Source organism: Hirundo rustica, chromosome 11 (genome assembly GCF_015227805.2).
Source record: "Hirundo rustica isolate bHirRus1 chromosome 11, bHirRus1.pri.v3, whole genome shotgun sequence".
In the NCBI taxonomy this organism is placed as follows: Eukaryota; Metazoa; Chordata; class Aves; order Passeriformes; family Hirundinidae; genus Hirundo; species Hirundo rustica.
The window spans coordinates 16,224,262-16,237,951 of record NC_053460.1 but is presented as its reverse complement, the minus strand read 5'-3'; the positions used below and the strand labels follow the sequence as shown (position 1 = coordinate 16,237,951).

At 42.3% G+C, this 13,690-nt stretch overlaps 1 protein-coding gene across 1 annotated transcript in view; it reads left to right on the top strand.

Annotated features, from left to right (window-relative positions):
- VAT1L (vesicle amine transport 1 like) overlaps positions 1-13,215 on the top strand; it is a 64,747-nt gene extending 51,532 nt beyond the window's left edge. Inside the window, exons 8-9 of the mRNA XM_040075328.2 lie at positions 8,431-8,514; positions 10,334-13,215. Coding sequence (XP_039931262.1) covers positions 8,431-8,514; positions 10,334-10,432 — 183 coding nt within the window. The 3' untranslated portion in view covers positions 10,433-13,215. The remainder of the gene's footprint in view (positions 1-8,430; positions 8,515-10,333) is intronic.
- The last annotated feature ends 475 nt before the right edge of the window (positions 13,216-13,690 follow it).

Genomic DNA, 13,690 nt, shown 5'->3' with positions numbered 1-13,690 from the left:
CTTCCACCATGGTCAGCACATAGCGCTTGCCTTGGCGGGTTTGGGGAAGGGTGATGTAGTCAATCTGCCAGGCTTCCCCGTACTTATACTTGGACCATCGCCCGCCATACCACAGGGGCTTCACCCGCTTGGCCTGCTTGATGGCAGCACACGTCTCACAGTCATGGATAACTTGAGAAATACTGTCCATGGTTAGATCCACCCCTCGGTCTCGGGCCCACTTATAGGTGGCATCTCTGCCCTGATGGCCTGAGGCATCATGGGCCCATCGAGCTAGAAACAACTCTCCCTTGTGTTGCCAATCTAAGTCTATCTTTGACACCTCTATCCTTGCAGCCTGATCTACCTGCTCGTTGTTTTGGTGCTCCTCATTAGCCCGACTCTTGGGGACATGGGCATCTACATGACGGACTTTGACAGGTAGCTTCTCTACCCGAGTGGCAATGTCCTTCCACTCATCTGCAGCCCAGATTGGTTTTCCCCTACGCTGCCAGTTGGCCTTTTTCCACTTCTCCAGCCATCCCCACAGAGCATTGGCTACCATCCACGAATCAGTGTAGAGGTAGAGCTTTGGCCATTTCTCTCTTTCAGCAATGTCCAGAGCCAGTTGAACAGCTTTGAGCTCAGCGAGTTGGCTTGACCCACCTTCTCCTTCAGTGGCTTGTGCAACCTGTCTTGTGGGACTCCATACAGCTGCTTTCCACTTTCGTTTCATCCCAATGATGCGGCAGGAACCGTCAGTGAAAAGAGCATAGCGTGTTTCTTCTGCTGGCAGTTGGTTGTATGGTGGAGCTTCTTCAGCACGTGTCACTTGTTCCTGCTCCTCTTCATCCATGAGACCAAAGTTTTCACCTTCCGGCCAGTTTGTAATTATCTCCAAAATCCCAGGGCGATTTGGGTTTCCAATGCGGGCGCGCTGAGTGATGAGGGCAATCCATTTGCTCCATGTGGCATTGGTGGCATGGTGGGTAGAGGGAACTTCTGCTTTGAACATCCATCCCAGCACTGGTAGTCGAGGTGCTAGCAGGAGTTGTGTTTCAGTGCCTACTACTTCTGAGGCAGCTTGAACTCCTTCATAGGCGGCCAAGATTTCCTTTTCTGTTGGAGTGTAGTTGGCTTCGGACCCTCTGTAGCTTCGGCTCCAGAATCCCAGTGGTCGGCCCCGAGTCTCCCCAGGCCCCTTCTGCCAAAGGCTCCAGGATAGGCCATTGTTCCCGGCTGCTGAGTAGAGCACGTTCTTCACCTCTGGTCCTGTCCTGACTGGGCCAAGGGCCACTGCATGAGCAATCTCCTGCTTGATCTGGGCAAAGGCTTGTTGCTGTTCAGGGCCCCAGTGGAAATCGTTCTTCTTGCGGGTGACCAGGTAGAGAGGGCTCACAATCTGGCTGTACTCAGGAATGTGCATCCTCTAGAAACTTATGGCGCCTAGGAAAGCTTGTGTTTCCTTTTTGTTAGTTGGTGGGCACATTGCTGTGATCTTGTTGATGACTGGATCATGTGACAGGGATCCCAGATGCCTCGCTTCAGTGCCATCCAGTATTGTAGCCTCGCCTGCAGCATCCCAAAGACGGACTAACCAACTAATTATAGATTCATCAGGTCGTCGAGTATAATCCTTTCTCAGGCCACGAAGGTCCTTCAGGGAAAAGGACTCAATAGTATCTCCTGCTCTTGCAGCAGTTGGTCGGGCTCCTGATCTTGCAGCAGTTGGTTGGGCTCCTGATGTTGTAGCAGCTGGTTGGGCTCCTGATCGTGTGCTAGTTGGTTGGACTCCCGATCTTGTGCCAGTTGATTTGGCTTCTGATTTTGTATCAGTTGGTTCGGCTTCTGACTGTGTATCATCAGTTGCTTCAGCTTCTGATGGTGTGTCAGGTGGTTTGACTCCTGACTGGGTGTCAGGAGGCATTGAGGATCCTTCACCTGAATCATCGTCTACTGGTCGATCGGTTTTGTCCGTGTGCTTCTTTCCCTTCTTTACTGCAGCAACTGCCGGTGTCTTAGCCTCACTGTCTGGTTTAGCTGCAGCCTGAGTGACTGATTTATCTCCCTGCTCCCTTGCCTCTATCTGCTGCCCTACAGTGTTTAGCGGTGTGTGACTCATTCTAGAAAAGCTATAAACCATATAGAGGAAAGTCACCAGGTGAAATACCAGGGAGGTGGGGTCTTTAACGTTCAGGAGACCCTGAACATTCTCCAAAAGTGATGTAACTGACTCAAAAGAGAAGAAGGAAAGAAGAGGCTGAAGAGCCTCATCCCCTACTCCTCCTCTAACAAACTGGGTGCAATTGTTGATAAATCCCCAAAACATGCTGCTGGAACTAGGACGCAGGGTAGGACGAAAAAACCATAAACTGAACATACCCAGAACAAACTCCAGTATCTTTATAAGCTTCTTGTAAACCATAATCACCAAACCCAGCAAAATAACTATTCTAATTTGTGCATCCCTAGTGTAAAAGCTGTATGTTAGGGACAATATTGGAGCTATTTCTGGGTAAGAAAACAAACCTAGGGACCAGAAAGGTATTAAAACCTCAAAAAAGCCTAGGGAACAGAAATGCAGAAAAGACTCCATTCTAAGAGACATTAGGAATTCAAGAAGCAACATGGCCACTGACTGTTTAATCCCCACCCAAAGGACAACCAAAAAATGCAGTTAATAATAATCAATACAAGTTTTTTCCACTCTCTCGAGCCCCGCAGTGGGCACCAGTTAGAAATATGTCCTGGTTTGGGACAAATTTGGGAGAAAACCCCTGTATAGGATCCCTCCAAGGAAGCAAACCCACGTGGCCCCTCCCTCCAACTGGTCCGGAAAAAAAAAACCAAAACCCTCTTTGGAGAAAAGTGGAAAAAACTATTTTACTAAACGAATGAAGTGCATACAAGTATAAAGAATGAATAATATGAAACAATAAAACCTCTCCTTCTGAAGTGAGATGGCAAATTGAGAAAGTCCTTGCCGTGGGTGTAGCTCGGCTCTCTCTCAGTGCCTCTCCTCAGTCCCAGTCTCTCCGGTGCTGCTGGAAAATGCCGAGGTCCAGGCCCCGGTGGGCCGCAGGTGCAGCCCCCAGTGCTCCCCTGGGTTTTCAGTCCAGAGCAGGTTTAAACAGTTCCAAGAAAAAGGAAAAAAAACAGTCCAGGGAAATTCTCTGCCCTAGCTAGCTGAAACTAACTAAAAGCAAAAAAAATATCTCTGTCCTGCAGTCTCTCCAAGCCTCCGCCGAACACCCCGTCCGGAGAAGAATGTGGAGGAGTCGGGCAGTTTTCTCAAAACAAACTCCGCGCTTCTCCTTGCTCTTAGAACCAGTCTTAAAGGCACAGGACTCAATATACAGCACAAACAGAACAGACGATTGGGGATACAAGCATCATAAAGTTACCCTAGGACACATGGCCTGATTTATCAAAAAGGGGAGTGAAAGATACCTTTATTTTAAGTAGAAATCCTTTCAAATACCTCAGGGAAAAAAACTATCATCAGAGGAAAGAAAGGACAAAGTCCTCTGCCACCATCCAATAAACCTGCCTTAGCTGACTGTGAGGGGGTAAAGAAGTTGTCTGCAAAAATGGAACTTTAATCTGTAGATGGGAGTTTGTGCAACAGACTGCATCCAGCATCATGCAGCTAAAGAACATCCACTCTTTTCTTGCACCAGTGTCTTTCAATGCTTTTTTTTTTTCCCTAAAATAAATGTAGAACTTCACTTAAAAAAAAAAAAAAAATCAATAAAATTAATCACATTACTGAGCTAAACAGCTTCATGTAGGATGATGAAAACGTTGTGTTGTGATATTTCCACCAAGAAGCTTTTCCATGGCATGTTGCCTTCACTGTTTCTCCCTCCTAAACTCCCCATTACTGACGTGGCCCTGAAGCCCCCAGTGTGTTACTCTGGCAGAGAGAGTGGTTTGGTGATCCAGCTTCCCAGTCTCTCATTTTACTCCTGAGACTGGTTCCTTGTAAGAGCCAAATGCAGAAATGGATCGTTACGTTTAAAATAATACCCGAAGGCTTGAAAATAGCACCCATTTTTTAGGTAGGCTGCATTTCTCTTTCACACTGAGAAATGGTGCAGCAGATAATTAGTAATACATTTTCCATTGAAATCTCCCCGTATTTATAAAGCAGTAGACTGCTCTTGCTATGTTCTAACAGCAAAATGAAGTTCCAGAGCCAACTGAATGTCAGCAAGAATTTATGAATCTGTCAGTAGAGATTGCTGTTGGCTCTTGATTTTGAATGCAAGCAGCCAACAAATTAGTTTGGTAGTAAAATGGGTAACTGGAGGCTTGACTATAGCAATACAAAGTTGGAGCATAATTGTTCGTTTCAGGCATGTATTATTTATAAAGGATCAGACTTGCACCCAGGAAAGTGTCTCTATTCAGGAACTTCCCAAAGGAAAAGGAACCAGGACAGCAGAGTTGGAGACTTGAAATGAAAGACTTAAGATGAAAAGCCAGACAAGAAATATGTCCCAGTTCCTGGTTCCACTTGGGGAAAGCATAATACTGAAAATAAACAAGAAAAATCCAAGGAGAGCATAGGGGAAAAAAGGAGAATTAAGTTAGGTGTACAATTTGTATTTCAGGGAAAAAAGTATTTTAGTTGATTTTCAATGGACTGTTTTTACACCCTGACATCAAAAGCTGTGGAAAAGCAGTGTAATCAGAAGCTGGCTGCAAATATCCAAATACAATTCCAGCATGTTGTATTAGTTGTTCTGTTTGGGATATGCCTTGGTTTTCATTGTTTTGGCATTGCAGGTACTGTTTGAGTAAAAATTGCGTAGTGCCTGCTATTTTTAATTTCAATATGAAAATACTTTTAGCCTTGCCTGAGTGGTTACATGCTTAATTTGGAGCTTTTTTAACCTATATTTCTCAAAGAGCAGTGTATTGCAAATTAGTTAGGAGTGCTGACAGAGACTTCATTAAAGTTCTCTAAGTTATTTGTGGATATATTGTGATTCCTGAAAGCTGGTTTCTTACTTGCAGTAGTAGTACTTTTCTAGTTGTTAGTACTTTGCTATGTCGAAGGAAGAAACTGAGATAATAATTACTCTTTTTTTTCTATGCAACTTTGTATTTTACTTTAAAGGAAAATTGCTGTCAGCTCACTAAAGACAGAATAACTACAATAAAATCATACCATGCTCCCAGTGCATACACAGGTGCTGTGTTCAGTAGTGGGAAATAGTTTATGGCGGTTACTGTGGAGGATTCGCTTTTGCTTTTAATGAAATAAAAACTTTGCAAATCATTAACTAAAGAGAAATTGAAATACGGGTTTTCTTAAGAGATACTGTATCAACTCAGTGTATCACTACTGCCAGGACCAGTGGTCCACTAATGTGTGATAGCTCTGATTGCCTTGCAGACCTTTGATAGAAACTGTGTCAATCTGGGGCTCTCAAGGCTGAAATGTGTCGTTTGGCATTAGTTCAGACACAGACCCTCTCAGGGCTGAGTCATTCTGAAATCAAACACAGGACAACAGAGTTTTGGCCTTTGTTCCAGTGGAAACTCTTCGTATCAGTAAACATCCCTTAGCACTATTTCCAATCCAAGAGCCCTCTGGTGATGATACTGCACAAGAATAACTTCAATTAACGCATCCACATAAACAAAAGTAAAATCCATTTACTTGGCTTTGAGCTGACAAATGCAAATAGCAACCAGTATGGGCAAATTGGTGAAAAGGGATTTAGGGAAAGAATGCTGTAAGAAGAGGGAAACCCTTGTGATTCGTTCTGCTGGAAGTTCCACTTCAAGGAACCTCCAGTAAATTCCAGAATTTCTACATGCCTCCCTGTACAAGCAGTTAAGCCTCGGGCTGGTTTTAACCAAGTACAGAGGCACTGTCTTCATTAGGAATATGCAAACACTGAGGCACCAACTCACAGAAGCTCCTCCCTCTGTGAAAGGCACAGAAAAAACTTAAAGTTTCCACAGAGTCTGTGCAGAACAACTTAACCAAAGCAAAGAAGGTTTTTAATCTTCTCTGTCCCCTATAGGAGAAGAGGGAATGGTTTTAATAGGCACCTTGGGAAGTAAGTAGTTGCAGTCTTGGTTGAACAAGTGGACTGTTAGCAGCCGTAAACATAAAATTACTCATTTCTAAAATAGCTCATGGTCTCTTAACTCAGACCTGGTGTGTTGAATGGCATTGCACCAGGACAGAATTGGACTGACTGGGTAGGTAAGTTGCAAATAACACTAAAAGGCACAGATGTTGTATCAGCTCTTCATATTCTTTTCAATGTTTTTATATACTTTAATAGCTCCATCTGAATTCCATAGCCACTATTATTGTTATAAGTTTTATTGTTCCCTCTGCCTCTGCCTGCTGTTTGCATTTGCAAGTTACTTACAAGTGTCTTGGAAACAACTCCTGAACCTTTCTCCGGGGGCTTAAATTTGATATTGTGTATATGAAAAAAGCAGGGAAAGCACAATTTCTCAAATTTGCCTTGCTAAATATGATATGGTACAAATTAAAATAAATGTTGCATGCCCTGCTTTCCACATGATGTTCTGGTTATAAATTTCAGTGGATGGGCAAGTGTGTTTGCTGATTTCTCCAATTCTGTTATTTATGCTGTGCTGTAACCTCCTAAAAGCTTGATTCGGGTAATAACAGACATAAAAAATTATACAGCTGCTGCTTCTCCAGCATCATGATTGGATATTCTTAAAGGAATATTTTCCATAGTGCAGAACTAGTCTGACAGGATAATTGAGTGTTGTGTATGCTCTAAGGTAGCTTCATAAAAGATATTGTGATTTGGTGCACTACACTTAGAGGTCAGCCTGCTATCCAGTGGGATACATAAGACTCTGTTTTCTGAGGTGAATTTACAATAATGCCCTAAATTAGAAAGCCATTGCCTTTGCAGTGCAATTTTTCTTTTGTTCTAACAGAATTTTTCTTAAGTCTGCTATTTAATAATTGAGGGAACAATTCAAGGAGTAGCACTGAGTTCACTGCAGTCAGCTTCCCAAGTAAGGCCAACAGATGGGAAAGACATTTTGTGCTGTGCCTAGCATCCATTAAATTTAACTGGAAGTTGAATGCTGTAAAATCTTTAAAAATCACATACCTCCTTCTGTATTAGACATTCAGGGAATATTTTGGGAGCCTGGACCCCAATTCAGGGTTCTAAATGTACTGTGGGACCCATCAGGTCCCAACTCAGCATTTTCTTTGAAAAGTATATGCCATTATTCTTAAAATATTCAGTGGGACTATGTCAAAGGTGCTAAATCCTATTAACATGAAATTCATTTTTGTCTCAACCTACCCTGTTCTGCTGGCAAAGAGCAGTGTGATGAGGATATGGAACAGCCTGTATGGGCACATTTTCAGTTCCTGAGGTTTCCCACTGTGAAAGTGAGGAAACTCTTGACATCTTCCAATTTTTAGTGATTTATAGAACCATAGATTGGAAGAGACCTTAAAGCCCATCTCATTCCACCCCCTCCATGGGCAGGGACACCTTCCACTGTCCCAGGCTGATCCAAGCCCCAGTGTCCAACCTGGCCTTGGGCACTGCCAGGGATCCAGGGGCAGCCACAGCTGCTCTGGGCACCCTGTGCCAGGGACTCAGCAGTGGTCTGTGTGCTGCACATTAAACACTCACTGCAACACACACACACAAATTCAATTTATCAACAATGAGCTCTCCTGAGCTGTGAAACTTCATACATCAAAATAAGCTTCTCTCCGGTGCACTTGTAAGAAGAGGTTCTTGTGCCTTTCTCACATGCACTAATTGCAGCCAGATGTTAAACAGATGGCCTTGGTGATATCAGTAGGACATCAGTTATTTAACTTTTTTTTTTTTTTTTTTTTTTTTTTTTTTTTTTTTTTTTTTTTTTTTAAGTGGAAAAATAGCGAGAAAAAGAAGGAAATAAATGTTTGCTTAGGCAGCAAGAGCCACAGTATTGCATCAATCCCAGCCATAGCCTGGACATGGCATTTCCTCTGTGGTAACCCATAAGAAATTGAAAAATATCACAGGTCAATTAGAAAAATGTTTCATATTTTCAGTGAAAGTAGGATGTCTTGATAAATATTCTGCAAAGACAAAATGCAGTGAACAACCTTTTAGGATTTCCTCCCGGAGCCTGTATTTCTCCCTGCACCTCAGCTATCCATCACTGTGGTTCTGCATTAACCTTACGGAGGTGTTGTGCTATTCAGAGACTGTCCTCAGGATTCCCATCCCATTTTGGCAAGCACAATGCAAAAGCCAGGCCTTACAAAGTCACTAAAAAATGTTTAACTCTTGGTCTTTTCTCAAGGAATTCTTTGAGTGACCTTGCACATAGCACACCTTAAACGGTTTGCTGGTTTTGGAAGGGAGGGACTCAGGGTTCTCCTAGGGTGTGACTGAAATTTATCAAAAGTGATCTTTCTTTCAGGTGAAGGAGGCCATGCAGAGAATCCATGACCGAGGAAATATAGGAAAACTCATTCTGGATGTGGAGAAAGCACCCACTCCCCTGGTGAGTGCAAAGAGACATGATGTACAGCCTGGCACTGACTTCTGACACATGTCCCTTGTAAGGCTTTGTTGATGCTGATTTCTTCTAAATCCATAGCACCCAAATACCACCAGTCACCGTAATTTCTGTATTTAACCCAAGTGAAATGAACTTCCTGAAGTGCCAGCAGTTACTTCTCTATACTGAATGACTATATGCTTCTCCAAAAATGTGCCAGCAAGGGTTGGGCTGGGGTAAAACTGCCACATGTCTTTCTGCCCTTGTGATGGAAAACAAACAGACTTTTCTCAAACTAAAAAATTCCTAATATTAGTAATAATAAGTGGAACAGGAAAAAACCCAGTCAATATTGCTTCGGTGTGCAAATATAGAAGTGCTTTCTGATCCCCATACTAAAATTATACTTTTGGTAGGAATTTAGTTTAATGGCTTTTGTAATATATGAAGTATAATATATAGATGTTTCTAGAAATATCCTGAAGGAAGAGAGTAGTGATGGAGCTCTGGTCCACCAGATTTGGAGCATTTAGGACGATACAGAAACCTTTCAAAGAGCAGGTGTAGGAAAGAGCAGAAAGAAAGTAATGCAAAACTGACCTTAAATCAATACTGACGCGTGATGTTTGCTCTCAGACCTGAGAAACCTCCCCTTTCAAAAGAAAAGCAAAGAACTTGGACTTACAATGAAGCTCTTACTCACTCCAAAACTGCCCCCAAATCTCATTAAATTCTCTGTAAGGAAAAGGAAGGCTTCGAGGACCTCACATGTGGAGCAATACACTTTCATGAAAGGGTGTTAACTCAAAAATATGGGTAACTTCAGAGCAATGTGTTTTCTGCATTAAAATCAGGTTGTGTTTGAGATTTTTTTTTCCAGTAGAGGCTAATAATAAACAGGGAAGGAAGATCATTGCATTACTTTTTAAAAAGGAAATGGTTCCCTTGCTTACTTGGTTTTGAAGTAGTTATAAGCTAATACAAGGATCTTCTTGTGTCCTAAGAGAGGTAATGTGGGTGTATAAGAGAATGCAGTCACGCTAATCTGTGCTGTTAAACACTACCCCCATCCAGTGAACCAGACTCTTGTGTCTCCACAGACCTGTCCCACTGCCAGGGTGAGGTGCTGGAGGGTCCTGCACCTTTAGACAGCTTGTAATAAATATTTCCAGATGAAAAAAAAACCACAGTGTACTCCTTAAATGCTGATCTGAAGTACAGGTTCCTGCAATTGCCTACTGCCTGTGCAGGCATCCTCAGCAAAATATGGAAATGCTGTTTCTTCCCACTCCTGTACAATCTGGGACCTGCACTCTGTCGTGGGTGTGTGCTACCAGCATCTACGCTGCTCTGTAAAGTGTCACTGGGTTTTTGATACGTGAAATAAAGGAAATTGCCCCCTGAGTTTTCACACTGTGCCTCAGGTGGGGCATCCATCAGCCCGTTCCTGAAAGAGCGGATCCAGGAGTTGTAACCCAGAAGTCCCACGTTCTGTAAACTTCCTCCACAGCTGTGTTTCCCGTCCAAGACCCTTACTATCAGTTTACTACAAGTGCACAGAGCAGAGTCCTCACGTGCAGCTCTCCTACAAGCAGCTTTCTGTTAGAAACTGGAGCTGGGAGCTGTAGGGGAGCAGCTTGCAGGTTTAACTGAAGTGCTGTACAGCCAGCAAAAGCTTGGCACTGACAGAACGTTTATTTTCGTGTGGCAGCCCTGCCTTCTTGAGGTCCCCAAGTCGCTTTATCCAGCGAATCAAACTGAAATAAGGAGGAATCAAAGGGTGGGGAAGGTGCTCTGATGTGCTTGGTGTTTCATGGTGCAGATGGCCAACGACAGCACGGAGACGAGCGAGGCTGGAGAGGAGGAAGAGGACCACGAAGGGGACAACGAGAACAAGGAGCGCATGCCCTTCATCCAGTAGCAGCCAGAGGTGGGGCAGGCAGGAGGAGCCGTGAAGGAGAAGGGAACAAGGCTGGGAAATCTCTTCTGTGCATCAGTGAACAAATGCTGTAGTACAGTGTGTGTTGTGTTTGTTTGCAGTCAGCTGAGCTATGAGCTGTTGATCATTGTTGTTTTGAACTCAAGTGCCATTCTCATCCAGTGCAGTATTCCGACATTTCTGTGTAATACCCGGGTTCCCTGTAGGAGTCCCATGGATTTTTTCTGTTCTTGTTTGAAAGCCTTATTAACTTACTGTGTAATTTTAGATGGGCATCTTTCTCATGCAAATTCCAACATCTCGCATAAAGTTATTTGGGAAGTTTGGGCTCTTTTTGCAAGTTGGAAACAGTAAAAAAAAAAAAAGAAAAAAAATCCCCACTTGCTGTCCGAAAGATTCTATTAGCTGGAGGGATAATTTTATATTTCTGGATTTTCAGTGTTAAAATAGTTTTCCTTTAATGAACCACAAATAAAAGCTGCAACAAAGACTACTTTTTACTTTCCTCAGTCATACTTCATCATTTCACAAGCAATCCTATCTTCATTTTCAAAAGTACCTCATCCAGAATCATGGAATCTGAAATTGTGCAAGAAATCATTAATTAACAGGCTTTGATCAACATCTTCTGGTAAGAACACATTGACTCATAGGTCAAATTCAAAGCAATTTTAAATTTAATTTTTAAATTGCATTGGTAAGGATCACTTATCAGGATGTGGAAAGAAATTTGGTGATGGAGTTTATTGCTCTGACATCGCTAATGTGTGGTCAACTGTCAGGCTGGAGCTGAACTCCTGCAGAAGTTAACCCTGTAAAAAATGAGGTTTAGGCCTTAATCCCACCACAAATCATGTTCAGGGATAACTTCTATCTGGATGAATTGTTGTATCAAAATTTCTGCTCCATATGTACAGTTACATTTATATTTATTTACAGGATCAAGTATTCAAAGACCAGCTAGTCTTATCTACCTCCCACTAGTGGAAACTATATCTAAACATGAAAAAATAAGTATGTTTTCCACGTCCTTCACCTATCCAAGCAGCAGCTACTCAGGTCCTCAACTGTCTTGTTAAAACAGTTATTTTAAAATTACTGTGATCGTGTACAGTAGAAATGCTGAAGGACTGGCAGAGACCTTGCATAATGCCTACAGCTTCAAATTAATATTCTTTTTTTCAAAAGAAAGTATTTACCCAGACATGACTAGTTGTTCACCTAAATCTACAAGTAGCGTGTTAGGATAGAAGTTAAAAATTAATACAGAAGAATGAAAAGTGGGGGCTTCTCCTGGCTTTTCTCAGCCTGAGAGGACTTCTGGGTCTGGCTGACTTTTAAGTGTGGTTTTAGAAGATTCTGGTTAGGTTTTTTCTGTTTGTTTGGTTTTGCTGCCTGAGTATTAATGTCCATCTCTTTACACTGTACTCATGGAGTCGCTGTCAGATAATTGTGCAGATGGTTCATTCTGAAGGAGTTCCCCTTGGGTTGAACAAATACAAAAATACAAAAATAACAGCAAGAAAAAACTGTGGAGAAAAATGCCAAAAAAGCTTTTGAACCATTGATCCGACCAGAACTTCATTTTTCTCTTAATTTTTCTCTTCATTTCATTATAGTTGAGTTTATTTTCAAGCCGGGCTTGCCTATACTTCCAGTGCCATTTCAGGCCCAAACAGGGACTTTATCTACAGAAGAAAATATGTATTCAGTGAGAGTTCTCCATTTATTGGGCTTGCCAGTTGGACTTTTAAGAAGGGCCATTAGGTTTTCATGACTCATCAGCTGACAGCAGTAGGAAACATGCCCAATTTTGTTTTGCAGCTAGTGTAATGATGTTGTCCTGCAGCAGACCTTAACATAACTAGGAATTTTGATTTGACGCCAAAGTGAGCAATATTGCTGGTGACCTTCGAGCTGGCAGTAAGTGGCATTCTCAAGGCCTTAAATTAGTAGGGCAAGCAGAATAGCAAACCCATTCTTCTGTTCTAAACCACAGTCTGGTGGGCTCTGCTTCTAAATTACCCTGCAAGACAAATATGGGTGATCTTGGTCATGGCCACAGACACCACAGGGACAACAATCACCTAATTTTGGCTAGTTCTTTCTGGTTTTGTTAGCAAGGCAAAAAGTACTCTCCGTGCTAATTCATACCGATTTTAGGGCCACTTTCTGATCAGCAGAATATCAGGTAATTGCGGTGAGTACAAGGAATACTTCTGGAAGTACTTGAGTGCAACGCAGCTGAGCGTGACCATCAGCGAGCTGCATTCTGCTCTGTGTTTTACTGGCATCAATGTAGCATGGAGGGAGGTTGGTGCTGAAATGAATGGAAACTTTTCAGGCATCCATTCTGGGAGCAGGATGTGTGCTAGCAGAATCTGGCCCACAAGCCCCCAGTACCTTTCAGGAGACCACAAGCAGTAGTATCACGCTGGCAGGGGTGGAGGCTGTGCTGTTCAAACTGGTGAAGCCAAGGCTTGTCACTGACCAAGTCTTACTGTAGCAGAAGTGAAGGGTTGTGCTTACTACTGACAGTGTTGTTTAAACAACTCTGAGACAATTGGATAGTTTCTTCAAGTGAAACAAATTATTTCTCAATTTGCCTTAAAGGAACTGTGGAAGCTTCTTTAACTTAAGCCTGATTGAAGTGAACTGAAACACTGTTTAATTGTATTTGTTGCTTTAGAGCTTCTGTTATATTGTGCCTACAAAGCAAATTATGTTTACACAAAAATATAAATAAAATGTTGAGCATAGCATTATCCTTGGCCTCCATGTTTTATTCTAGTATGATGGTCACGTTAGGGAACTGATTTGGAACTGTTTAAGAAGAAAATGAGACGTCTTATTTTCCATTTTGGTCACTGTGGGATATACAAGTAATTTATTTTGACTATTACAGAGTAAATTGAGGTTATTAAAACTGCTGTGTGCTGCTTTACAGAACATTAGCAATGTAGATACAAAATTTTGAATGTCACAGTCTAAGAAATTCAAAACATTATATAAACACCTTTAACTAAGTGTTTAGGGAAGTGTATTTTGATACAAAGACAACCTAAGACTCAGGCTGCCATACAAGTTATCCTCAGAGAGATAACTCCTTTCAGAAATTAGAATTGCCTAATGGAATAATCTTAAAATAGAATCCAAAAGCAGTCGCCACCAGATGAGCTTATAGAAAGCAGGAGGACATGACTGAGTTGTGAATCCCACTCTCCTGGGCTTTGGTTTTAA